General features: G+C 40.3%; 2 protein-coding genes across 3 annotated transcripts; both read right to left on the reverse strand.

The window, feature by feature from the left end:
- Window positions 1-415: 415 nt before the first annotated feature.
- LOC102306902 (xylose isomerase) lies at window positions 416-9336 on the reverse strand. Its single transcript, XM_005924243.3, is given in 21 exon segments — window positions 416-660; window positions 743-817; window positions 899-1081; window positions 2234-2339; window positions 2442-2472; window positions 2475-2558; window positions 2643-2726; window positions 2817-2909; window positions 2998-3043; window positions 3045-3108; window positions 3239-3376; window positions 4196-4221; window positions 4295-4407; window positions 4573-4645; window positions 5060-5136; window positions 5708-5802; window positions 6311-6382; window positions 6656-6831; window positions 6906-7025; window positions 7360-7564; window positions 9112-9336. Coding segments are annotated over 17 exon segments (1416 nt in total). The 5' UTR covers window positions 6355-6382; window positions 6656-6831; window positions 6906-7025; window positions 7360-7564; window positions 9112-9336; the 3' UTR covers window positions 416-576.
- A 4501-nt stretch (window positions 9337-13837) lies between these two features.
- On the reverse strand, window positions 13838-25079 carry rnf144b (ring finger protein 144B). Of its 2 annotated transcripts, XM_005924244.3 has the most exons (9): window positions 24995-25079; window positions 24273-24339; window positions 21173-21443; window positions 19814-19918; window positions 19009-19069; window positions 17429-17636; window positions 16120-16264; window positions 15882-15971; window positions 13838-14116 (listed from the first exon to the last, which is right to left on the reverse strand). In XM_005924244.3, exons 3-9 carry the CDS (start codon window positions 21335-21337, stop codon window positions 13946-13948), a joined length of 945 nt encoding a protein of 314 aa, XP_005924306.1. In that variant the 5' UTR covers window positions 21338-21443; window positions 24273-24339; window positions 24995-25079; the 3' UTR covers window positions 13838-13945. The 2 variants fall into 2 exon arrangements, with proteins under 2 accessions (XP_005924306.1, XP_042077833.1); XM_042221899.1 differs by lacking the exon at window positions 24995-25079 and having other exon boundaries at window positions 24273-24593.
- Window positions 25080-26488: the final 1409 nt, after the last annotated feature.

Consider the following 26488-nt stretch of genomic DNA (forward strand, 5'->3'; position numbering starts at 1 on the left):
AAACATGTCCTTGTAACTGTCTGAAGGTGTTACTTGGGACTAATAATAGTGTCTATTTCACTCCTTTTTTCTTAAATATTTCAAACTAATCAAGAAACTAACTACTAGATCAGTCCATAAACTACACCAACACATAACAGGTAAGAGGTATTTATGCTGTTAGCTTCAGCTCTGAAAGGGGCCTTTGTTTTTATAGACTTATGAATACTTTTATTGTGTGATTTTAGTATTTTTATGTGATTAAACGCTCTGAATATTACTTCCACTAGTGTTGAATCTAGAAAATGACTAAATTGTTAGTCAATGATTAATATATCTGAGCAATGTAAATTCACCAGGTACATACTGTGCTATAGAAACCATGAAATAACAGTGTATGACAATAATAACGCATGCCAACAACTCCTCAAGCACATATTGACAACATTTTTATTGAATTTAAGTGTCACTTCAAAAGTTTGCGTGACTACAAATGCATGACAGGACTAAATAAAGTACAGTGTTGAAAATGAGTGGGCTTTCCCACAAGTAAGGCATCACCTGACGGCCAATGCTGCATATGCAGAGGTGTTTTGATCATATGTAGTGGTTAAAGACGGACTCATACTTTTCTTGCTTCCCTGATGTTACTTCTGGCTCACCGTTCTGCTTGATGAAATCCTGAAATAACAAAAAGACACATCATGTAGAGTTGCTACAAATATAAACTCCAGTTTAAATATAAGCTCAAGCTGAGTCTTACCTCCATCTCCTCTAAGGTGGCAGTACCATTCTCCACCTTCTGTCCGAGGCCGTGACTAAAGCTTGAGTACTGCTCCTGTTTAACATTACACATAACTTGCATTTTCCTATTAATATTATTAACGTATACTTTACACTCAAGTAGCTGCACACATACCTGCATCATACTGGCAATAACCCGATCCTCAATGATGTGAACGGCGTTCCTGAGTCCTCTTGCAAAGGCGTCCATGACTCTGATGTGACTAATGAACAGGTCCTCGAGGTCAGTGGACTCTATGTGCGCCTTTGCAACAAAGTTCAATCCTCCTGGATGCAGTCCGCCTTGTTCAACAATCACCTGGACACACAGAGGAACGAGGAAGTTCGATTATCTCTCATCTAATGTTATTAACAGTGAAACCATTGATCTAAAAATTCATCCTTTTTCATCCAATTCATCCAAGCCAAGCTTTGTTTTAATCTAATCTAGCATCATTCTAACAGATGCTAGATTAATGATTGATTCATCTAAACTAGCCATAGTAACTCATAAAGTGCAGTTTTAGAATTTTTATTGTTTTGAGCTCACATAGATTTAGACATAAAGAGTACATGTCATATTGTGGGGACCCAGCAATGCATAGCTAATGTTAAGTATTGGCTTGTTGTCCAGTAATGTATTATCTGAAAAAGGCTCACTGCCAGTAATGCACATGCCAAGCTTCAACACAGACTGCACTAGATAATCTCTGGTACTGGAAGCTTTCTGGTCATTTTCTAATAATATACTATTGTAAGTGACCAGAGTTCTGTTGACCAATCATCTTTGAGTAGGCTTTAGTTTCACACTAAACGGTCAATATGGATTGCAATCATCAGATATTCACTTGTAGCCAGGCAACACTGGAAGAGATAAAAAAAAAATCAAAAAAAACACTGGCTACTGCTCCAAGTAGCCAAATCAACAACCAACCTAATAAGCTCTCAAATTACTGTCATCTTCTGTCCAGTCTGCAACATTTACTTAGAATTTCATTTTATCAGAGGCAGGCAGACCAATTCTTTTGATGAGCATTACTGTATGCCATCTCCCAAGCACAAATCAGATTATAAAGCTAGCAACTACCTAGCTAACAATAAACATGCCACAGCACTTAGCTGCTAAAGACTTTTTCTACACTTTCCTAATGAGGAAGGAAGAAAAGTGCCTGCCTGACAGAAATTTCCAGTCAGCAGCTAGCTAGTGAACAGAGGACTCAGCTAATAGTAATACATATTTTTACTGGACCCCAACCAACCTACACTACCTCTAAAGGAAGAGTGATCGCTGGATTTATATTTGTTGTATATTGTTGTACATGCGAGGCATCAAGAAAGTGTAACCACCTATTTAATCATTCCAACTGCTGCAGTTTACCAAATCTTGTAAATTTCACCTAAAATATAGCAAACTTAACTTATATTGACTAACATCACTTTAAATAAACCGTTATATATTTAGTTAGCTTACTTTCATGACCAAGGTGGTGTTCCTGATGTCCAGGGGGCACTGATCTGTGTCCCACCCCAGGTAAGGATAGCCTGTGTTGGAGTCAATCGATCCCAGCATCCCAAAACTGTGCACCAGCAAGCAAGAATGATTAAAAAAACAAAACAAACAAAAAGCATGAACATGCTACAAAGTTAGACTTCGGTTACTTTACAAGAGAGTGACTCACGCAGATGCCATGACAATATCGTGTCCTCCTATAGAGTGGTGTGGTTGGGCTCAATTTTTAACTTAAAGTCACTGTCCAAACCAAAATGCTTTAGGAATCCTATAAGACTCATTGCATCTACAGAAAACAACAGACATAAGATGCAACACTGAAGAAGCGTATTGGCTTAGGTTACTTTATGATGAGTTTTGGAAGCCTCACCGTAATCATACTGGTGTTTGCTGGGCTCCTTTTGTTGGGGCGCAATCAGAAACTGACAACTCAACCCAATCTTCTCTTTGTAGTCTGCAGACAAACACGCAGACATGAAACAGAACAGACACAGCTGACAAACTCAAAACTCAAAGCCTGTCTGCTGTTCACGTGCACACTTACTGACAGCCATTTTGAAGAAGATGGCCATGTGATTGAGTTCAACAGCAACATCAGTGTTATGGATGGAGTGGAAACCTCTTCCTCCCCAAAAAACTAAAAAGCCAAAAATGTGCCGATTAAAGCGCTACTTACACAGAAGAGTCACAACATTACAAGATCGTAACCATCAAATCCATCATACCAAAGTTTTCTGCACCCAGCTTCTTGGCGATTTCCAGACTTTTTTTTCACCTGAGCACCAGCATAGGCCAGCACATGGCAGTCAGGGTTAGTGGCTGCACCATTCATGTACCTGTACTACGATGTTTATAGACAGAAATCTGCATAACTGACTGAACCATTCATAACTTTCTGTGCTCCTGAAACTCAGGTTTAACAAAAAAAGAAAAAAGTGAGGTTTAAGGTATGATTACAGTGTTAACCTTAAGTGAGTAAAGAGGTTACAGGTGATCCACAGCAACTTCACTCCAGTCTGGTTCTGTAGCTTGAGAGCCAGGTCTGTTATTTCATCCAGATTGTGGTTGGACTCCTCCAGCGTGGAGCCCTCAGGGGCAATGTCTCTGTCGGGGGCACAGGGCTAAGCACTCAATTTCAGAGCACCAGAATAATACAGTATACAGATACTATTACCACTGAGTGAAAATACCCTCTTATCTCCCAGACCGTACAATTATACATAAAATTGTCGCAGAAAACATGTAGAAATAAAAGCATATGAGGTGATTATACTGTAGATAATGAGGGAATGTGGATAAAAATGTTCGTAATCCTCATATAGTTAATGCAATACTTTTGTTAAAACCCTTCAATTAAAACTGAAAGTCTGCACTTTAGTCACATCAGGACCTTTTCATTTTAAAATCATGATGGTAGTGTGCAGAAGCAGGTCTACAAAAATACTGGTGGCTGCCAGTGCTACTCCTCAGCCTCATCGTAGATGCACCTACAGTATAAATTAGATAATGTTAGGTCATTTTGAGAAAACCAGACCTCTGACCTTGAATTCAAGGCCACCGAGACTGAAACTCTTCTGATTGTTAGTAGATGCAGCTTTGGAATGAATGTGAAAATCCTATCTTACCTCATTCTCAAGTTATCGCATTCCCAAACTCAGATGTCCACGCCATGTAAGAGCTGAGTTTGTGTCTGTCCATAATTGTGACATGGATGAAGTTCCAACCATATTTTGAGCCTAATCAAAGCATCCTGGTAGTTCTAAGTATATCTGAAGAAAACTACAGCCCAGACTGCACTGGCTATTTTCATGAATTCAATGTATAACTATATGCACCCCATAAACATGGTACATTATGTTCTTCTACATTCCTCCAGAACTTTGTCAGGTCAGGGTGAAATCAAGATAACTTCAGCTTTCTTACCTGTCATGGAAAGTGTAATATTTTACCTGTGAAAACAAACAGACGTCAATGAGGAATTATACTGTGATCTGGTCAGCTCTGAGATATTAAAAGCCTCACTCCAAGCTTGGTGAAAAACTCAAAGGCTGCACAGAGTCGCTTCCTGGCTGATTTCATAGGAGACCCTTTATTCCAGAGCCGGTGGTGGGTTGGAACTCCAAAAGGACCGGCACCTACCAAACAGAAAACAAGGCAATATTACAAAGGAGATGTGCTGATCTGAGAAAAGTAAAACTGTTTATGTGTGCATGAGTCAAAGCCTGCAGGACACATTTGTAACCATCGACCCTCAGACTGTTTAATGACTTGCACGAGTGTTGGCTAAATCGCAACATTACCCGGTCCACAGAAAGAGTGCCAGTAGCAGACTGAAAACCTCAACCAGTCCTCCATCGTCCTCCCCATCAGCACCTGCACACAGGAACACCGAGCTCCACACAGCCTCACACAACTCTAATTGTGCAGTCAAAACCATGACACAAACAGAGTTAGGTCAGCATGTGATTGTATTAACCTCCTGAGTGGCCCCGGAGCAAAAATGTACAGCTGACATTATGATTTTTTCCAATATCAAACTAAGACGACTAAAAACATCTGCATAGATAAAGCAGTTTAGGTTGTACTGTGCAGTTAATTGGATTTTGAAACAGTGTGTCCTGGAGCATGCCATTATTAATGTCCCACTTTAATAACAAACAAGAAATAATTACATCAAATTCCAATTATTTGCCCACTTTGGTTTTCTATCCCTGAGTCTGCTTGACGTGTGTGTGTGTGTGTGTGTGTGTGTGTGTGTGTGTGTGTGTGTGTGTGTGTCTCACCTACCTCTTCTGCACTGTAGTGTTTAAAACACATGACATCACCAGGTCCAGCGTCGGGTTTATACTGGTTTTTGGGAATTCCTGTGCAACATGTTTTTTAATATTTGTTTTAAAACATCCTAAGGAGTGACAGCTCTTTCAATATTAACTTTGGAAAGACCAGCCTGAGGATAAAAAGGCTCACAGATTTAGTTACTGCCATCAAATCACATGTAAAACACATTTTACAGACTTGTTTTCACATGATTCCATTTTATCTTTTATCTTCTTGTTATTATATTTCAGTTACCTTTCTTATTGCCTGCATCTAACCTTTCATTGATTTATTTACAGTTTTAATTGTTTTTTTCTTTTTTAATTATCTGTGTGCAGGCATCGTCTATTTGTTTAAATTGTTCCCTGTGAGTATTCCTTTTGTCTGTTTGCCAAAGTACTTTGTGATCTCTGTTCTGGTAGTTCATTATTATTATTATTCATCTTGGGAAGATGGGAAGAAATACATTTTTAAACAAGTTATTTAACTCAGAGTGAAGATCATATAAGAGTGGTAAAAGACCACAGACTGCAGCAGGACACTAAGCTTTAAGGTCTATAAACCCTTTTGGCCTCCCTCCCTCACACACACTTTACCGTTTCAAAAATCTCTGTTTACCTGCAAAGAACTTCTCCTGCGCTGCCATTTTTCGGTCCGTACTACGAGACAAATTTCTTTTGTCTTCCTCCCTCGTTGGTTCCACTACGCGGCCTCTGAACATGTACAGGTTTTCAAGATTCAGCAAAAGTTCGTCCAATACCAAAATTACCTTAACTATTATCAGTGCATATTATTTGAAAACAGTGATATATATAATTACATCCGGATGTGGCGACCCGTATCGTCTTTGAATTTGAATCTACATGTTTTGCTTGTTCACAGTCACACTGCAAAATGGGTGCACTGTTCATTTGGACATCAATTTATTTTTCATTCACTGGTCAAGGTTTGATCTAGCTTTAATGAGTCAAAAAAACTTCATAATGGTCAGAAAGTGATGCAACTATTGGATATAGAGTGCATTTTAAGTGCCACTTGTACATCTGTACAAAATAAGACATTTGAGACTGCATGCTGACAAATGTCAGGGTTACTTGAACAATTATATACCTAGCTTTAGGTTCTAACACATTTTAGTCACACAGACTTATAATGTCATCTATGAACTTTTACCTATATAAAGTATACAGTACTATAGTGGAAAAGGGGCATATTATTTACCTTAATACACTGCAATGGCTGCACAGCAGCCAGTGGGTTCCCATCTTTTTGACACTGGTCACATTCCAGAATCTTTAAGATAAAATATTTATAAAGTATGAGTTTTTATTCTTATGTAATAAAATTACTTAATGGCGTTTTCTCTGAAAATCAATCAATCTAGCAACAGTACTTGATATGGATGTCTTAAAATCTCTGCCAGGTCTACAGGTTATTAATGTAATGTAATTACTTAAACATATTTATTTCTATTTTGCTAATGTACTGTTTGTCTTTTAGTTGCTAATAAAAAAAATTGCTGATTTTAAACACTATTTAACTACAACACAAACAGTTAATACATACCCAATTTTTAATGTCAACCGTCATACTAAACCAGTAAAATCCGGAACACACTGCTGCTAGCGTTTTCTGTATGCCAGTGTGTCCTCCTATTGGACATGAATGAAACTCATGAAAGATCCTCCTGGCATCGTCCATGGTTTTAAGTACTCTTCTGGTTCCAAAAAAGAGTTCTCCATCTACAGAAAAAAAATTATTTACAATGTATTTAACCAAATATGTGATTTGTTAATATTAACAAAAAATTACTGACCATTCAGTTTGAATTTTGAGGCATATCTTCTGAGGTTTTGCCTCTGAGCCTTGTCATATTCTGAAGGGTAGGACCCAGCAGAAAGTAACGAGTATATCTCTTCCCATTTCTTCTCCATATCTACAAACGTAAACAGACATTTTCTTTTGAGCTTCAATATGTGCAGCAAACAATGCATACAATTTAACCTATTAAATAACCACATTACCTAAGCAGACTTAACAGAATATAACGGTCTTATCACTCAGCAAGAATGCACTGCAAACTTTCTAACTTTCTAGATAACATCATATGTGTACAAGCTTAAATCATGACTTGAAACTAGACTTAATCGAAGCTGCAAATTCGATAATTTTGTGGAAAACGCAGACAGCACGTTCACTTTAAAATTAACAAACATTCACAATGGCTTAAAAAAATCAAGTATCCACGGCAATAAAGTATCAATACTTACCTATTTTCCAAATATCAAAAACGTAGCATGAAATTACAGGCGGACGATATCCCTGAAAATTCCGGTGTTGTGCGCATGCGCAGCTCATGCGCAGAAGCAATGGATAGGATGGTTTGTCAGGTAGGATGGATTATCAGAACACAACCGCATCATCGCTGCAGATGAAGGTTTGCACATTTTAAGTGGCAGTTGTAAATTTTATAACCTGTAAAGAGAATTAGTGAAACAAATTCATTCATTTTTCTTTCTACTATATCCGCCCGTCCCTTTTTTTACATGAACAACTACAGAAACCACTTGTTCTTTTTGATGGCTAAAACGAAATGGTGCTTTACCGCCACCAACTGGCAGGGAGTGGGAATAACAAACAAGAAGCGTTCATATTCTCTTAAATTGGAAACATTACAACATCTGCATTTCCCGGAGGGGTAGAATTGCAAGGTATCCATCGTCCATCTTTTTAGCACTGCTACTTGAAGCCCACTATAGCGCAAATGCTTACACATTCATAGGCCAATAGTAATATAATAATAGACAATAAAAATATAATCCAAGCAACACAGTGCTTCCAAATCTTGTTTTTCTTTCCTTACACGTTCATTGCTCATACATAAAGGATGAGTGAGTGTGTAACCATCAGTTCAGCCAGTGTTGAAAGTGCAGAGAAAACATAAATATCGTAGAACTAACAGGAGAGTGAGAAGATCCTATGAAACTTGAGAAATCATTGGTGGACTAAACATATGACATGACAGGTCGCCCTCACTGCTGCTGAAAGTGGCACACTTTTGCCCAACGGCATGCCATTTAATGGCAGCAGCAGGAAGAATGCCAGAGTGCACAGAAAAAAAATGTATCTGAAAAGCAGTTTCTTCAAAAAACATAACAAAACAACAACAAAAATCCCCAAACAATCTGCATCAGAGACAAAAACTGGCTAAGAAAACAACCAGGTTACAGAAACAAGTTTAATGTTCATTTCTGTCAGAGGGATGTGGACTCAGTCACTGGATTAAAGTCCCATTCAGTCAAATATTAGTTTTTATCACCATGGTAGCTTTACTCATCCCTATTTCCTACAGAAAAAATGACAGTCAGGTATATATTTATAGACATTTACCTCCAACATCATTGTTGCTCAGTGGAACTGTGCTGTACTATAAACACACAGTGACGCTGAATTCAACCAAAATAGGAAACTAATAAAGTACATCAGCTCCTTGGCTGCCAACAAGTGATGTATCACCTGACTTGTGGCTAGAATTAGCTAAAAAGCTAAAATAAGCTAATATTCTCTAGTGATTAGCTTATGTTCTTGGTGCTGTTGAGAGAACAAAGGTGGATAAGCAAACGCTTTTTAAGTCACATAAATAACCTCGCATTATCAGAGCAATTTTTACATTTGCTTGCCAATGTTTCAGGTAAAATGTGTTTTAAATCAGCACCACAGATATGTATCATGAAGTTACGTCTTTGTCTTCTTTCAGGGACAGCTACAAAAGTTTTATACATTAATGACGAGCAGCGCTGCTGAAGCATGCAACACCTTTGCGTGCCTGCACTGTAACATCTAGAACTGGACATTTAAACCTGTTTTTGTTGTAACCTATACTGTCATCAGTAGACAAGTTTGTACAGACAAGTTTACAGTAGTTTTATTCCTACTATTACTCTGATGAAATTTAGGCATGCTTTAGCACTTGCCAATGATTGAAAATCCCCGAACTAATAATAGCAGATGAGTGTGTTTACTTGCAGGTTGAGGAAACGACATCATCCTGCAGAAGGTAGCCTCATCGAATTCATCAGGATTATTGATCTTGATCAGTCGACATCTCTTCAGGCGACGAGTAAGATGCTGAGGTTGAGGATGGAAAAGTCCAGATCGAAGCTGAACCTGAGGGTATCCTTCCACTCCTTGATGACAATTTTGAGTAAGATCACGTAATGGAAAGAGATGCGGACAATGAAGTCATAAATTATGACGTCTGGCTCAGTGAGGACTCTGGATATTACTCACTAAATGAGGATGAGAGATCTAATTTTGGTCTTCTCTCATACAACAGTTAGCATGAGACATTTTTTGGCAGGGTTATGAGATTGCTGTGACCATCTTGTCGATGCTCCACATGTACTTGTTCTACTTGCAACATGTAACATGTAAAGGATAATGGGCAACATGTTCTACACCAAGAACCTTCAGTCACTCAGAGGTTAGAAGAGGCTGCTCCCTCAACCTCAGGCATCAGCACCACCACAAAGAGGAACAGGGAAGAGAGCTGTCCTGAGCAGGTAAATAGGTGTGAAAAAATATAGAGAGCTGATGAATAACCCGAGAAGTCTCTAAGCATCGACTTCAGGGCTCAGCTCTTCAGCCAGGAGAAATGTGGACAGGAACTACTAGGAGTCAGCATTCTCCACATGAGGCATCAGCTTCCATAGGAATGGAAATGGAAAGTCATAGCGAGTCAGCTCCTTTAACTTTACGTTTAAACTCCACTTTTAGTCCTCACAGAAGACTCTGCAAGATGTCTTTTGGGCGCTCATTGTGGGACAATGACAGGAACTCCTGTTGGTACCTGACAACGCCGTTTACTGCAGGATACAGAAACTATGACACCTTTGTCTGTGAAGGTATAGTTTAAAATTTGGTAGCCTTAGCTTCTGGCAGGGCTAGTATAAATTTGGTAGCCTTATGTATGGCAGAGCTAATAAAGCACTTGTTAGCGACTTGCACCTGGGGTTTTCTGTACACATCTGAGAGTTGGTTTGTTTAAAACTGATGCAGAAAATGTTACTGACTGTAAGGCAAAAGTGAAGTATATTAGAAGAATCCTGATGGATTTTCATTTGTTTTATTTTTTGCTGAGTGATGCTTGATGGTAGCAGCAGACAGAAATACAAGTGCTTTTTTGTATAGTTTATTAACTTACTCTTTGTATTTAAGGAGTGGGCAGCCACCAATCTAACGCCCGGTGTGTGTAGGGACAGTACCTTGCTCAGGTACCTCAGGGTAGCCATTCGGTAGATTTGAACCCCGGACCTTCCGATCATGGGACAAATTGGGGCAATCATGGCTCAAGAGTTGGGAGTTCGCCTTGTAATCGGAAGCTTGCTGGTTTGAGCCCCAGCTTGGACAGTCTCGGTCGTTGTGTCCTTGGGCAAGACACGTCACCCGTTGCCTACTGGTGGTGTTCAGAGGGCCCGGTGGCGCCAGTGTCCGGCAGCCTCGCCTCTGTCAGTGTGCCCCAGGGTGGTTGCCATCACCAGTGTGTGAATGTGTGTGTGAGTGGGTGGTTGACTGGTTGTGTAAAGCACTTTGGGCCCCCTTAGGGACTAGAAAAGCGCTATACAGACCATTTACCAAACGATCTACCTGCTGAGCTGTTGCCTCCTAGTGGTGCTTGTTTTGGGCCTTTAGATGATCACACAAAGAAAGCAGCAGTGCAGAAGAATGAGTCTCAGTTTACAGCAGTTGTGACAGATGATAATTGAGGCAAAGCACTTTGTGTTTATTTATAGCTTGCATGTGCACAAATAAGTACTGGAATAACAAGCAGCTGCTTTTCCTGTTTAATTAATTTTCAAGATTAATTAAGAGAAATGAACTCTGCAATACAATACCATGAAGTTTTGTGCAGCATAACAGTTTATGAAGTAGCAATGTCGTTGCAAGTGTGTCAGTGCGTCGGTATAATCTTATGGTCATATAATCTGTCGTTATATTCACAAGAATGTTGTGTCTTGTGTGAAAAATTACACTACCTAGTGGACACTAGAGGAATAAAAAATAATCGGCAGAGAAGCAATGCAATGGTCACATGTGTCTGTGTGCTGCAGTCAGCAATAAAGTTATGCTGCCACCACGGCCTGCTTCTTATAAACACCAGAAACACTACATCTGTTTTTCCTTACTGTGCGCTCAACTTGTCAATCAGACAAAAAATAGAAAAACAAAAAAGCATCTCTGCTTCGTACAAAGACATCCATTTATCAAGTCTGCAGACTGTCCTAAAAGTTGTTTTTATACTTACAAGAAAATCTGTCTACTAAAGAGAAAAATCAGGTTTTCATGTTAAACAATCAATTTTATTCTCAGGATCCACTGTTTGCCTCTGACTGACCAACATATTTCCTTTATATACGCAGTCTAATCTTTTTAAATGATTATTTGCCTTCTTTCTGCTCGGTTTCTCTGACACCACATCAAATGGATCCAACTCTGTCTTGACATCATTAGACTTTTGTCTATCCTCCGTAGCTCTTCTTTCTCAGCCTTTGCTTTAATCTTGTGAAAAAAATGTCCTTCCCCATGCTATTGTTTCCTCATCAGTTTATGCCTAATAATCAAAAACATCAAGTGACTCCTCTCTGTGGGTTCGCCTCTGACCACAGACCCCCCCCAATCATATGACATTAACAGCAAACTGTCTTTCTACATCTCTTGTTGGTCTTGTGACGTGGAAATGTTCTGCCTGAAATGCCCACTTAGCTTCTCAGACTGAACTGAGTGCAGTTTCTTGTTCACACACAGGGTGCCACTGAAATCCCTTTGAAGGTAACCTGTTTAGCCTCTGCTACATTTACCTCGGTCTTTGGGTCGACCCTGAACTGCCCGCACATTTATACGCCGCTAAACTCACTTTATTACTCCCTGTGCTGTTTTCTAATTCTAGTTGGGTCTTTGTAGCAAATTCTTCTATCTAAGGTTAGAGTGGGGTGACCTGTGATCTTCACACTCACCTTCATTTTGAGTGCCATGGATGTTGGAGTGGTTTTGTCCACTCCAACATTCGTGACTCCTACTTCCAAGTCAGTCGCTGTTTCTCCTAGCTCCTAGCTTTGCTTTTGTGGGTAACTTAATTTACAACTTTGATCCATTTCCTCTTGAATTTACATTTATATGAAATATATACTGTGTTTCTAACTGCACGAGTCATGTGGTCTTTTAACCCCTGACACTGCATGACATTGCTTTTGGTGTGTGACACTACAATTGTACAAAGTTGAAATCACAGATATTCTTACTTATGTTCAATCAAAAGTCCACTTTGTGATATGAATTCTGACCCCACCATCTGAATGTCTCAGGAGAAATTGAGACTCGTGAGACCAGGCAATGTTTTTTTCAATCTTCTATTGTCCAGTTTTAGTGAGCCGCTGTAGCCTATCGAGGTTCAATGTGTTGTCTATTCAGAGATGCTCTCTTCAGCATACCTTGGGTGTAAGAAGTAGTTATTTGTGTTACTGTTAAGAGAATAGTAGTTTGGCTAAACCCTGAAAACGGTTTCTCAGGAAAATCCCAGCAGTTGCTCAGTTCGAATTCAGCAAGTTGTCTTGATAATGGCTACATGACTACATGGATTAAGTTGCTGCCATGTGACTGGTTGATCAGGCATCTGCGTTTGTTGTTGCAGCCAAAGGAAGCAGAAGAGCATCTCTAGATGCACAGCATGTTTAGCAGCTGAAGAGCAGAGCCACATAATGCTATTTACAAGAGATCAACGATGTAAAAAGACCAGATAATGGGTCAAAGTTCTTATGGTACACACTTATACCATTAAACTGACAAGCGAATAACTTAAACCATCTTACAGTGCAGTGTTCTGCTAGGAAACCTTGGGTTGTTTGAGCTAGAAATGATAAACGTCAAAGTCACTGTCCAATGCATGTTCAGTTCATCGTGTTTATTTTGCATTTACAATGGCGCTTTTATAAAATATTTGATGCCGAAACATCAAAACAAATGTAGAAATGACACCATACACACATTCCCCATGAATATATATTAACACACTTTAGAAAAGTACACACTGTCCTCTTTAGAGCCTTTGGTCTGGAACATACGCCAGGTGGAAACAACAAGCATCTGCAGAAGAAGAGTTCTCTCTGTGCACCATTGAAGCCTTATCGTGTTTCGTATGAGTAAAGATTATACAGTGCACACATGGTTCCAGATGCCTTCTCCTAACACCTTAGAATGTTTTGCATCACTGCGGCGTTTATAACCATGCAGGATCCTGATGGTTGTCCATTTCCATAACGCTAAAATTATTTGCATAAGACAGAATGAAAGGCAAAGCAAATCGAACCAAGCACCAGGCACTGTAGAGCGAGGCACTTGAGCGCCCAACACTTCTGGTTTGGCTTCATGACATTTGGCACATGAGGGTGGCTTTGCACTTTAAACTGCATGTATGTGTTTGTGTAGGTGTGTTGGTGAGAAAAAGACAGCCCTGTCGAGGGAGATTCACACCTATTGCTGTCTCCTAATTATCTTGTTGTGCCTCTGAAAACTGGCTAGACAAGTGACTTACATTCATTCTCCTCACATTTACACACCCACCATATAAAGTACGCACTCTCGTGATTCAAGAGTGATTTTTGAGCAGCCCTCTCACTGAGGCATAATGTAAAAGTCCAGAAAACCCGCTCGCTTAGAGGGCTTCCAAAAAAAAAAAGAAAAAAAAGGTAATCCATTAGTTCATGAGTGTTTTTTATTCCCATCATGCAGCGCTTAAACTTTCCTTGGCATTCATGAGGTTAGCAGAGTGATCCTGTGCGGGCAGATGAAAGCAGGGAGCTGCTATGATGTGGAGGTGTCTGACTGGCTGAGGTCCTTCTTGCTCTTGTTCTTCTTCTTCTTGTCCCCTTTGCAGGGCTTGCAAACACAGCACAGGATGCAGGGCGAGGCCAGCAGGAGGAGAGGTGACGTCACCAGCACAATGATACTGACTCCCACCAGGATCCCCACCACCTGAGCAGAGACACAGCAATAAATACTGTAATTACTCTTCTTATTAGCACTGGGTCAAATGACTGTGTCAAAGGACTTGGTCATAATGGCATCAGAGATTCATCATCTGACTCTCCCTACAGAAGTTGTTCAGTTTCCTGTTTTGGTTTTATAGTTTGTAACTTTACTGTCTTCATTTTCTGTTTAGATTCAGTTCTGGTGCAAACCTTCTTTACATCACCTACCCAGCAATAAACATTCAGAAAACATTAACAGGCAGCTGGTAAACACAACTGAACTTTTGGGAACTATGGAGACTTAAAAAAAATGAAATTAAAGAAAGTGAACTTACATTTACCAGCAAGACAGAACCAGGACTTCAACTGTCAAGAAAAGCGACTAAAGAACTCAGTTGCTTTTCGAATACTAGGGCTTGCTGTGTGGCTTATGAGTGTATTTTGCTAACTAAGCTTGCTAACTTTGCCCGATAACGTAACACTCGTTAATTCACATTAAGTTCACTTTTGACCCCATAAAACCAACCTGGTGGCGGCTAAAATGCAACGCTGAAGTTTCAAAGTGTGAAGCCTGAAATAAATGAATGATGTTGTTTTAACAAAGTTCCTCTTTTATATACAGTCTGTAGTTTTAAATTACTGTAACTGTTAAAACCTGACAGACTTTATTCATGTTAAATTGTTAAATCATTCATTCAGTAAACTTGATACACATACCATTATATGAATAATCCCTGTATGTGTAAACAAATAAGGCACACATATATATGTACATATCTTCGTGGACTTCCTGGTTTTCTGTTTCCCTTTGACAACACTCCCATGCACAAGCTGAGGTCCGTGGAGACATGTTTTGGAGTGAAAAGGCATGGCCTCCACTTAATCAGATACAGCACATTTGAGATGAACAGGAATGCCAAACTGTGACTCAATCTTTATCAGTCAACCTCAGCAGCTTACCTCAATAATTCTTTGGATGACTGTATGCTGCCGTAGCAGGGCAGACAGTAATAGCTGTGGTAGTGGATGTGACATGTTAAATAACCACAGATACATGTCATATACCGATGTCAACATTGTTTTGGATATGTAGTTACACTAAGGGTCGGCAAAAAACATCGCAGGTTAAATCTAACAGACTCAAGTACTTAAATGCAGCGGTGGAAAAATAATTTAAGGTGAACATACTTAGAGGACCTGTTAGGCAAGGGTGTAACCAGCTCTATAATGAGTTGTTTTGCACGAAACAACTTCGCTGCTGTACTTCAGCTCTTCACATACTTGTACACACTGAGACGCAATCTGGAGATCCCAAGCAAACTTATCATGTGATAATGGCATTAGAGGAGGAGAAAGCAGAAGGAAAGTAGGTCTGGTGGGCAGTTGTAATCTTTTTGTTGCATAGTTGGTGTCGTTATGGGCCAGGAATTTGAGATTAGCTTAGGGATTTGCTGAGTTTAAAGGATTTCTTCAATGAACTGTGGGAAAACAAGAAGTCGTAAACAGCAAACTATGTGAGGCTTTAATATTCTTAAAGTGATATATAGTAATAAACCAAGCAGCTGATAAACTGAAAGACAGTAATTATGTCCCATGTCTGATGGTGATTGAGAGCTGGGTTGAAGTCCAAAATCCAGGTTATGTGCTGGTATGATTTGACTCAAATCCAGTCCCTGTATACAACAACCAGGTGGTTCTGTGGTCTAATCCATTCAGACAATAACAACATCACAAAATGCCACGCACTGGTGCCTTACAACTGGGCTCACCTGCGTTCTGTTCCACATAACCGAGGCCCTGGAGTGTCCCAGCTTGTTTCTGCATGGCCCCTTATCATAATGTCTCAAAAAGATATCACCCTGCATTTAAACACAACATACACATGCATGCAAAGACGTGAACAGGTGACTATGCAGCAAAGGAAATATTCCATTTGAATTTGGAAAAAAAGTAAGAAAAAAAGAAAAATGCATCACAGCTATTGTTTAGTTAGTAGGGGAGACTTACATCCAGATTCTGCAGACAGTACCAGCAGAAGGTGTGTTTGCAGCTTTTACACAGCATCTGTGCACAGCCTTGGTTTCTCTCGATGTAGATACCACACATAGGACACTGCTTGATGGGCATGTCAGAGTCACTGTCTGAGCGTGTCCTGTGAATTGGAACAAAGGCACACACGAGGAATGCCGTTAATGACGCGAGGGCCTCCAGGCAGTGCGTGCAATCTTTATTTAGAGGCAAAGGTGAAGGGTTGTTATTCAATGTAAAGTGGGAAGCAGAGTCTTGAAGTTGTGGTTAAGAGTTTACAAATACATATTTCTCAAGGCCGTTTCTTTAAACGCGCTAAAGGTAACATCTCTCTCATTCTAGATGTCATGCAGCCCTCAAAAAACCCTGTTTTTGATTAATACGAGATAGCAGAAGCTATCGCAGCTCATGTGATGTCAGAAAATAATACTGCAAAAAACACAAACAACAAATCTGCTCAAAAAACACAAAGTCAGCAGGAGACAGAGAGCAGTTCCTTGTTTTAAAAGAGGAAATTGAGCATTGTTTTGGGAAATAAAACTATAAGATATAAGATAAAATGCAAATGTAAAAACTACTGAAAGCCTCTGCAGGCTGAAAACCCCCCAGATATTATGCTGCCACATTTGACTCAAAAGTGGATTTTAACTCATCTTTCTCATCCCCAGCGCAGGGATCATCACTTCACTGCTGTACAGTGAGGTATAATTGGATCGGTGCCCATCCTCCTCCTCCTCTGTTTGGCACAGAGACAATGGAATTCCGATATAACTCAGTGACTCCCCAGTGACATCAGTCAGTCTGGCAGAGTCACAGCTCAGCGCAGCGCAGTAATGTCCCTGCTCAACTGGGACGCTCCTGAGGCACACTAAGTTATTAATCCTGAAATAATGTTTTTATAGAGCAAAGGGTTTCTACAGAGAGATGAGGAGCTACCCATCACTTATGTGATTCATTCAGTGTGCTGTGAACATCCTACACCGGTGAAAGTTAGGTCTTTTATGTCAAAGGAAAGTCTGGGATTTTCCTCATGGTGTAAAACACCACAATTGAAAATAAATGTAATCCACGTAATGTCAGAGAAAAATTCATCTGCCTCTGTCATTTCATCACATGCATGGCAACTGATTTGTGCAATCATGCATTGCTCACCAGTTTGGTTACAGCAAGTCTATCTCAGTGTCCTGACCTAATACCCTCCTCCAGCTTTTAGCCCAGTATCATTTCCAAAGTGCAGCTCTGTGGCTGCAGGCGGTGGGCAGCGGACCAAGAGGCTGGCTTTACTGACCTGCTTTGATGAGAAGGCGTCATCATGGCCTGCCGCTCGGGGCAAGCGTGGCCATCCTGCCAGGGCCCTCTGCAGCCGGAGCAGAAGACGGTGTGACAGGTCGGGCAGGGCACAGCGGCGGGGTGGCCTTCGGTGCTCTGCTCCACATTACACACAGCCTGACATTCAAGCACCGGGCACCAGGCTTTACTGGGGTCAAGCTTCACTCCTGTGGAGAGGAAAAGAACGGATGAGGCACATAGTCAAGATTTTGTAATTTAACTCTTTCTTTCAGTATCACTCTCATTAAAGCCAAATGCCAGGAAGCAGAGTTAAAAAAAAGATAATCAAAAGCTCCAGTGGTCAGAACATTTTTGGAGTGGCTCAGATCAAAGATCACAGCTAGAGGACGATCGTTATTATTCACTGTAAACTTTTTTTAAAGGAGCAGAAGCACTAATTAAATAAAACAAACTGTGACAAACTCGCATAGAAAAAACATATTATTTTAAAATACCTGTGGTGGCCAATAGTACCAGCCTCCTAGAATATACACCTGTGGTATCAATTTCAAAATAAAATACAACATCCCATCAGTCTTTTTTAAGGCTGAGGGGTAAAAAGCCAACGAGAGTGAGTCATCATGAATAAACAGATTTTTCCACTGTTATCAAATTGTTTTGCGCAGGATTATTTACCTTTTCCCACCATTATCAAGTATTATTTATTGTGACGATCAGCTACTTTTACCTTTATTAGATGTTTTCGCCACAATTATGAAGCAGTTATTAAGTAATCGTTGCTAATTATCGAATAATTTTTATCATTACAAAATATTTTTTCCATCATCATCAAGCAACATCAAACAAACGTTTTCACCTTTAACATATAATTCTATCTAACAAAGGCATGCACTTGATTGGTTATTTCTGAAGATCAACAGTTTTCCTACAGGCTTTTGAGGAGTTGTGAAGAATGGGATTTTCCCTTTCTGAAGAAAATGAGCGTGACGTGTCGCAGACAAAACAAAAGCAATCACTGTGAGCTGACTCAAACCCTTTACACTCCCAGCACATGCTTTCACTATGAATCATAACAAAAGGGACAACTGTAGTAAGACCGACTGCACTTTGCACTTTTTTGTTCTTACAATAACACGAGTTTTATGATTTATGGACGGAGTAAACAATAACTGTTATTGGATTTGGAGTGTATTATTGCTGTGCAAATAGAAAATGTCAATATAGCTGCACAGCAAACTACCCCTTTGTTTGCAGCTTATAAATGTCAACAGTGTTTCCCACAGAGGTGCTGTTTGCCTTCACAACATTTACCTAACCAGTAGTACACAATTTATCTCCACTGAGAATCTCTTTTCTTCAGATTAACAGATTATTAACATGGGTGTTTTATAGTAGTAACCCCTTTATTGTTTGATAGCTAGAATTTAAGTAACCTCTAGGCTAAAACTGTACCAGAATTAAACAGAACACAAAAAAAGCCTCACAATATGCCAGGCATGTTAAGATAAATACTGGCTGGGACTGTTTGTGTGACCTGCCTGTCATCAGACAATAGCATGTAAACACAACAGTGCTTACCTCTCTCAAACTTGAGACGCAGATACAGCTCCACCTGACCTGCTGCTGCCAAAGCAGCTATCTGCAATCACACAGAGGTACTTCAATTGTTTTACTGACTCAGATTTTATGATGCAGATTTCAGAGATGTGGAAAAAACAGCACTTTGGATACTAGACTTCCTGAAGCTTGTGATAACATGTTCAAAACCAAAATCTTTCATGGTGCTCTAGATAAAAATGAGGTTGTTTACCATCATAGTTGACAATCTGACGCTTCAAGTCATCTGCAATTTGCAGCATTATTTTCTAAAACTCATAAGCTGTTAAAAATGACACACTTTGCAGTATTTTCCAGAAAAACACTACTAAAGGATGGACTTCCTAGCACAAGAGTCTTAATAAAGTTGTATTCTGATTAGCAGAAGATTAAGGAAGGGGCACTTTTCATGTGGTTTTGAGTCAGCATTTTCAGCCTCCCCACTGAAACGTTTACTATGTATTGTTTTAATGTTTCCATCTGACGTCATTTCATTTATAGCGATTCACCCCTGAAACCAAAACTAGTTTCTTCAGAACTGTGATTAAGGGTGGATGTGCAGTATTTACACAATTTACACACTGTAAAAAGACAAGCGTGAAAGTCCAGCTTCCTATTTCTTGAGAAGTACGGCAATGGCCTTTATGTCTGAAACCAAACCGGTTGAACCACCAACCTGGGACATTCGAGGAATGTGCAACAACAAAAACGCAGATCACTGATCATGTTTGCATTTTATCTCCTCTCATCATTTTTTCTGCTATGTGCATTGTTGCACAGGCCGTACCTCTGAGTCCAGCAGCACTCCAGTCTTTCGGCACGCCATGTCGGGGCAGGTGATTGGTGCCCCCCCACCCTCCATTATGGCTAGCTGAACATACTGCTGCAAACACTGGAGAGGGAAGAAGGACAATAGGGCATTAGACTGGACGTTTAATCAGACAGGGAGAACTGTCATATGCTCGCCAGCAGCATTTTATCTGAAACAAGCGCAGGAGCTCAGAGAGCCACAATGTTACTCAGGACGAAATGAAAGGAAGATGTTGGGTTAAACCGGGCAGCTGAAATGTCACAGATAGAGAGCTTCCTCACGAGTGCTCACAAAGTCAAAAGTCATGTGTTGCCCAAGCCATGACATTGAGTAAGGCAGGAGAAACTGTGGAAGCACTGTTCATAAAAGCAGTGCTGTTTTCAAAAATTAAAGTTAAAAAATTCTTTAAAGAAGAAAAACTTTTGCATGAGCACAAACCTGTGCTTCCTGTGTGAATACAGCCCTAACACAGCATGAAGCACTGATCACACAAACAGAGCTGGAACAACACCAGGAACACGGTGTGCTCTTTAAGCAGACAGAAGGAGATGGTTCACATTTTTATACTAAAGATAAGTACGTGTTTCGGTATCAATTTCCCTTGCTGTGTCGTACCCTGCGCATGTACGTGAGGTTTATCTGTGCGACCTTGTGCGTGCCGCTCTGACAAATGCAGCGAGCTTGGAAAGAGATTAACACCTGCCACTATCTGGCTCCGTTTTGATATGCAGGCAGGCACGCTTGAGACCAGAACAGTGCAGCAGCGGACCTTTGCACTCCTGTTATAAATATTACAGCTCTGTTATCTAAAGATAGCGCTTCTCATCATCTCACATGAAGGAGTGAAACTGAAACTCAGGATAAGTTTGTGAGTTTAAAAACAAAGAGCGAAGCGATAAAGCACATGAGAAAAAAAAATTCCATGGACAATTCAAAGACGGTAAATGTGAAAGACAGACAGCCCTGTGTTGAAATCAGCATAATTTTACTGGAATGGAAGTGTGATAGATTTGCCTATAAAAGGATCTATTACTGTATAAGGTCATAAAGGAGGAAGTGGTGTTGTAATAATAAAAAAAAAATTAAAAAAAAAATATCATTCCAAGTAATTTAAACGCCGGACATTTGCCTAAATTGCCCAAATTGTAAAAAGCTGGTTTTGGATCACTGTCCTGAAATTTTCAGCACCTGCAGGAAATGATTAAACGCATGAGAAATGAAATAAATATATTTATATATCTTGACACATGCACTCTGAGTCACTGACTCAAATGAAGACCTGGACACAATGAGAAGCAGCTCCTGAAAAAACCTGAATGCATCATCTGTACCTACCGCTGTGCAGTAGATGCACTTGCAGCTCTGCAGTCCTGTGGTGGCTGTCGATGGCTGCTCGCTGAGGCACAGTTTGCAGAACACCTGCAGGTTGGCGGCAGCCTCGGGCGTCTCCGGAGCTGACTCCCGGGCTTCCCGGCTCACGGTGGGACTCCCGCTGGCCATGACGAGGCGAGGCCGGCCGGCAGGAAAAGAAGTCACGAGGATGGACGAATCAAGCCTCTCTTAGCCTTTCTGCTGGGAACGGAGAGCAGCCATGGCCTCCATGTTCCTAAAAAGCAGAAACAGCACTAATCTATTTGTCTATTCAGTATGGGTGTAACTCTTTGCTTTCCCTTCCCTGTCAGACAACACTGCACCCTCTTTCTAAAAACCGCCATCCCATTCTGATAACTGATGTAGCAACTCTGATGATTTCAGCTATGCCTGCAGCAATGCCCTGTGATTGTTTTGTTAAAGGAGTGACGATTACTCACAGCTTAAAGCTGCGTGATGTACGAAGCAAATTTGAGTTACAGTATGTGTTATTGCTACAGTAATATGAAAACAGCCTCATTATCCTTTGTTGTGTCTCCATATATTCTTGCCATTTTCAAGTCCAGAGTCCAAGGTGTGTGTTTACTAAGCCCGCAGTTATTGAGCAGCGCTTCATTTATCCTGACAGGAAGAACTGGCTACTGACTGTCACGTCCACTTTACAGAAACACGGCAAAGTCTTGTGTAATTATAGGTTGGGATTTTGTGAACATAATGCCTCAAGAGACTAAATTACATCAGGGGAAAGGTGGTTTTGAACACTCTGAACTGTAGTTAAGTTTAAAAAGTATTAAAAGCAATTAGCCGAGACAGAATGGTGATGCCCCACACGCTTGTCGCGACCCTGAAAAAGGATAAGCGGAAGCGAATGGATGGATGGATGGAGAATGGTGATGCTTCACGTCGTCTTTGCTTCAGTATTTAGTTGAAGCTGAACCTCTGAATCGGGCTTTGTAGGAGCAGCATGGTGACCTTGTTTTTGCGTTTATGGTGACACCCTCTGTAGCGCCCACTGCCACAAATGGGAGAGAGCTTTCTCTGAGCTAACAAAGAGAGAAAGACAAAAAAAAACCCCAATACAAAACAAAACAAAACAAAACTAGGAAATATGTATTTTATTCTCTGAAATGCCTTTCAGTGTGTGTATTATCACATCATTATTATTAGTCTAAATGACATGTGAGATTCCCAGTGATTTCAGTCTGGACCAAATTAGTGAACTGGCTAACCAGCCAATACCTAAATATTACCATCTACAAAGCCACAATGCAAACCTTCTTTGCTTATGAAAAAAATAAAAATAATTATGGACGACTTATTTTAGGACAGCAAGATAAAGGTGAGTAAAACTCTAGTCTGAACTTAAAGGAAACTCAAGTCACCCTCCAAAAAATCCCTTTTGGTTCAGCCCTGTTCCAAAAAGCATGAGAAATAATAACCCCATAATCTGGGATTTGAGATTAATCGCGTGGACAACAGTGGTTGGACAGAGAACAGGCTCACACAGGAAACTGTGGCGTTAAAAAACACACTGTGCAGCCTGAGCAGCTGCTGAAATCACACATGATCTTGTACATGATGTTCTCTGCTTCAGCAGCCTATCAATGTTGGCTGGAAACTTTGGAGCCGTTCAATCAATATAGCAAACTCCGCCACTGGTGTCCTCCTTTGTAGTGTGTTAATGATCATTCCCTGGTAACACACACGATAGCTGGGCATGCTGAGCTCTGTGCACGTTGTTATTTTTGCACAGTCATAGTCTGCTCTCCTGCATTACTTTCAGGCAGACGTGCTGAGCCGGCTGCAGTCATCGTCCCACAATGCCGTCAGCCTGTCCTGTCCTGCCTGAGCATAACCACCCCTGTGGTTTCGCATGGGAAATTACAGCTTTCGTGCCTGCTAGCCTTGCTTCATGGAAACTCCAGCATTATTAACAAAGTGAAGCCTTCATCCCGAAGCAACTTCAAAGTTTAGAATTTAAGATTACCTGGGTAACTTTCAGTCAACATATCACACAGGCGGAAGGCTTCATATCTTAGAAAATTTGATAAATCACATTTGTGATTGTCGTCTGCCTTTCAGATCATGGATAAAAAGTAATTGTGATGTTTTCAGTGCTGCACACACAGCGAGTGTAAGGTGGAACAAATGATTACTTTGCACCTAAATTTAAATAAGTATCAATGCAAAGTCCTAACAACCGGAATCTTTAATCCAAAGCCTTCACTTTCAGAACTGTCCTTCAAAAAAACACACAAAAAAACCTTTCTGATTGTAATCCAAAAGCTCACATTCAACCTCGAATCTCCACTGTTGCAGCACTTCCTTAATTAGAATGCTTTTGTGTGCAATTGCTTTCTTTTTCCGTGTGGAAGCTGGCCATTCAGCGATTAAAACCCTTCACGGATCAAGGTCTAAATGGCATTCCAGACATTGAGGGCAGGGTGAAGTGGGGTGAGGTGGTGGGGATCAAAGCATCATTGTTGACCTGGGAGGCAGAAACGGAAAAACCAGATCTGCCTGGTAAAAAGCTGCTGCTGCTTTCACACAGACTGTCACTGTTCTGTGGAAGGAGACAGCAGAGAGTGTGCACTGGGGTAGTAGAATTTATATGGCATCATTTGTACGTTTCCAATCACACCATGTGTGTGTGTGTGTCTTTTTGGGTTTTTTTGTTTGTGTTTGTGTGGGGGTGTGTGTGGGTGTGGGGGGTGCATAGAATAAAATGGCACATAAAGTTGAAACATAGCAGAAGGAAATGACAGTGTGGGAAAATGTAAGCCTTGATGGTAATGCACACCAGTTAATCACAAGTGTGCTCGGTACAGATATGATTTAAAGGCTGCCTTTGTGCATGCATATTCCCAGACTGCTGATATCTGGTCTTTCTGCACTGCGATCAACCACAAACACACACGTGAAATCTGAGACATCTGCAGCTGTGTCAAGGTTGTAGACCAGCACAGGTCACAGAGCGCTTTTTTCATACGCTTTTTTCTATGATACCACCTTAATGAACAGCTTTGAGGGTGGACAGTACAGGTACAAATGGTGCGGAACCTACCTTCCCTGTGGACCACTGGGCGTAGAAGCAGTCTGAGTCCAGATCCACAGCCGCAGTGCTCTTGTTACTGTGGTACAGACACATGTGTTATAACACAGTCTGGTGCTGTAATAACCTGCTGTCAACGCCTAATGCCACTGCGGCCGTCTCGATACCGCCTCCTCCAAGTGCGTTGCGGGATTAAAGAAAATCTAAATCATGTTTAACCCTCCTGCTCTCTCCTGTCCTGCTCTCTGCTTGTGTCTGAGTTTCGGTTCTCCTGCCTCTCGTCCCCATCCAGGAAGCACTGCTCTTTGCTCTCCACTTATCTGGACTCTCGACTGCGCCTGCTGGCTGCTTCAATAAACTCATGCTGCTTTCAAGTACTGTCGGAAATGATCCCGCAGGAACAAAAAGAAGGCTTGACATAAACGATATTCCTGCAGCATAAATTTTTGATGGCACGGTTGTTGTCTGTAGTAGAAATAACTATGCCAAGTTCATGTCATCAATTCAAGCTCAGGCTATCAGAATTTACAATCTTAAAATGTGGGCATTACTTGAGTAAAGGGGCTATTTGCATTTTGGGACATTTTTCGGAGCTACTTGTGCACGAGCTAGCTGAGCCATAGCTTGTGACTTTACGAAGCAAATTCTAGCTAAAAAAGAAAGACAAAGGAAAACAAATGCAGTTTTAATGATTACTCTTAGAATAAATATTCAGCATATCTACAAACCCTTACCTCTTCTAGCCCCCCAGACAGAAAAACACTTAGTTCACAGTGCAACAACTTCCTCTAGGGTTCTGGTTCACCTAGCAACCACAGCCTCATAAAACAAATCAGAATGGCCTCTGTTGCCTTGGCGTTGTGGTGCAAACAGTGGTACAAAAATGAAAAACAGATTATGGTGCTCAATACATACAAAATCCACCTGTATGCAGATGCTCTTTAATCAGAACAATATGTTTAATGATAACATATAATTATTGTTGTTATCCATATGTAATTGTTATTTTTAAATTTACCATCCAGAAAATTTCTGGAAAGTTTCTGGAAACATGGAAACCCTTCTATAAGGGAATTGATTGGGTCGTACACCAACCAATGACACCAAGCATACTTCAACGGAATCTGGAGTACTGGAACTGATGGATTGGGCACGTCAAAGTCTGGACTTAAATCCTATTGAACAGATTTGGAATTTAGTGGTCTTAAAGATGGATCGCAAAAAAAGTTTCATCCAAAAGAAGGAAGCAAAGAAACTTGTGAAAAGTACATAAAATAATGGCAGCAAGAATGCGAGCTGCTGTCAAGGCCAAAGGAGGCTATAGAAAATATTATATTCTTCGATTATTATGTGTGAATAAGGACTGTAGTTATTTCAGTTTGTTATTTGCTTAATAAGTAACAATATCATTTTTGGTTATAAACGCATTTTTGTTTGCATTTTCTTGTCTTTATGACATTATTATTAGGCCTGTTAGTTTGTTAAGATTGTTACTCCAACTGCTCAGTGCCCTGAGGTACTGGTCCCGATCAGTGTTGGTCAAGTTACTTGAAAAAGTAATCAGTAACTAATTACTGATTACTTCCCCAAAAAAGTAATCCCGTTACTTTACTGATTACTTATTTTCAAAAGTAATTAATTACTTAGTTACTTAGTTACTTTTTAAAAACACGATTTACAACCTGAATAGGTGATAAAGCGATAGAGCTTTCAGCCCAATTCTACTTTTTCTACATAATCCATCATACAAAATGTAATCAAATGGAAAAGTCTCTTTTTTAACTTGTTTTATCAGTTTTAATCTTTTAACTTATGCATCAAGCAAAAATTTAATTATATGCAACATTCTCTGAGTTGAATAAATTAGTTTAACATTTAAACCTATTTTCTACACATTCCAGCACATAAAATAAAATATTTTTTGTGTTTACACTCACTCTTTCAAATAGATGCAAGTAAAACACAGCAGAAAATAAATAAAGTCAAAGACTAAGCGGTCCTGTTGCTCTATTGCTCTAAAAAGTAATCAGATTACATTAACGTGTTACTTGTAACGCGTTACTGCCAATCTCTGGTCCCGATAGATTGCAACCTCCTGATGGACTGCAGCCCCCTGCAGTAATCTTCCTTGCCCGTCTGTGTCCTGGATGTATACAGGTGTGCAGAAATGGAGAAAGATGTAAGAAAGATATCATCTTACTTGTAATGCAATAACCAATTTTAGAGTT

This window comes from Haplochromis burtoni, unplaced genomic scaffold, assembly GCF_018398535.1.
Source record: "Haplochromis burtoni strain Fernald_Lab_line unplaced genomic scaffold, NCSU_Asbu1 Contig_76, whole genome shotgun sequence".
NCBI lineage: Eukaryota > Metazoa > Chordata > Actinopteri > Cichliformes > Cichlidae > Haplochromis > Haplochromis burtoni.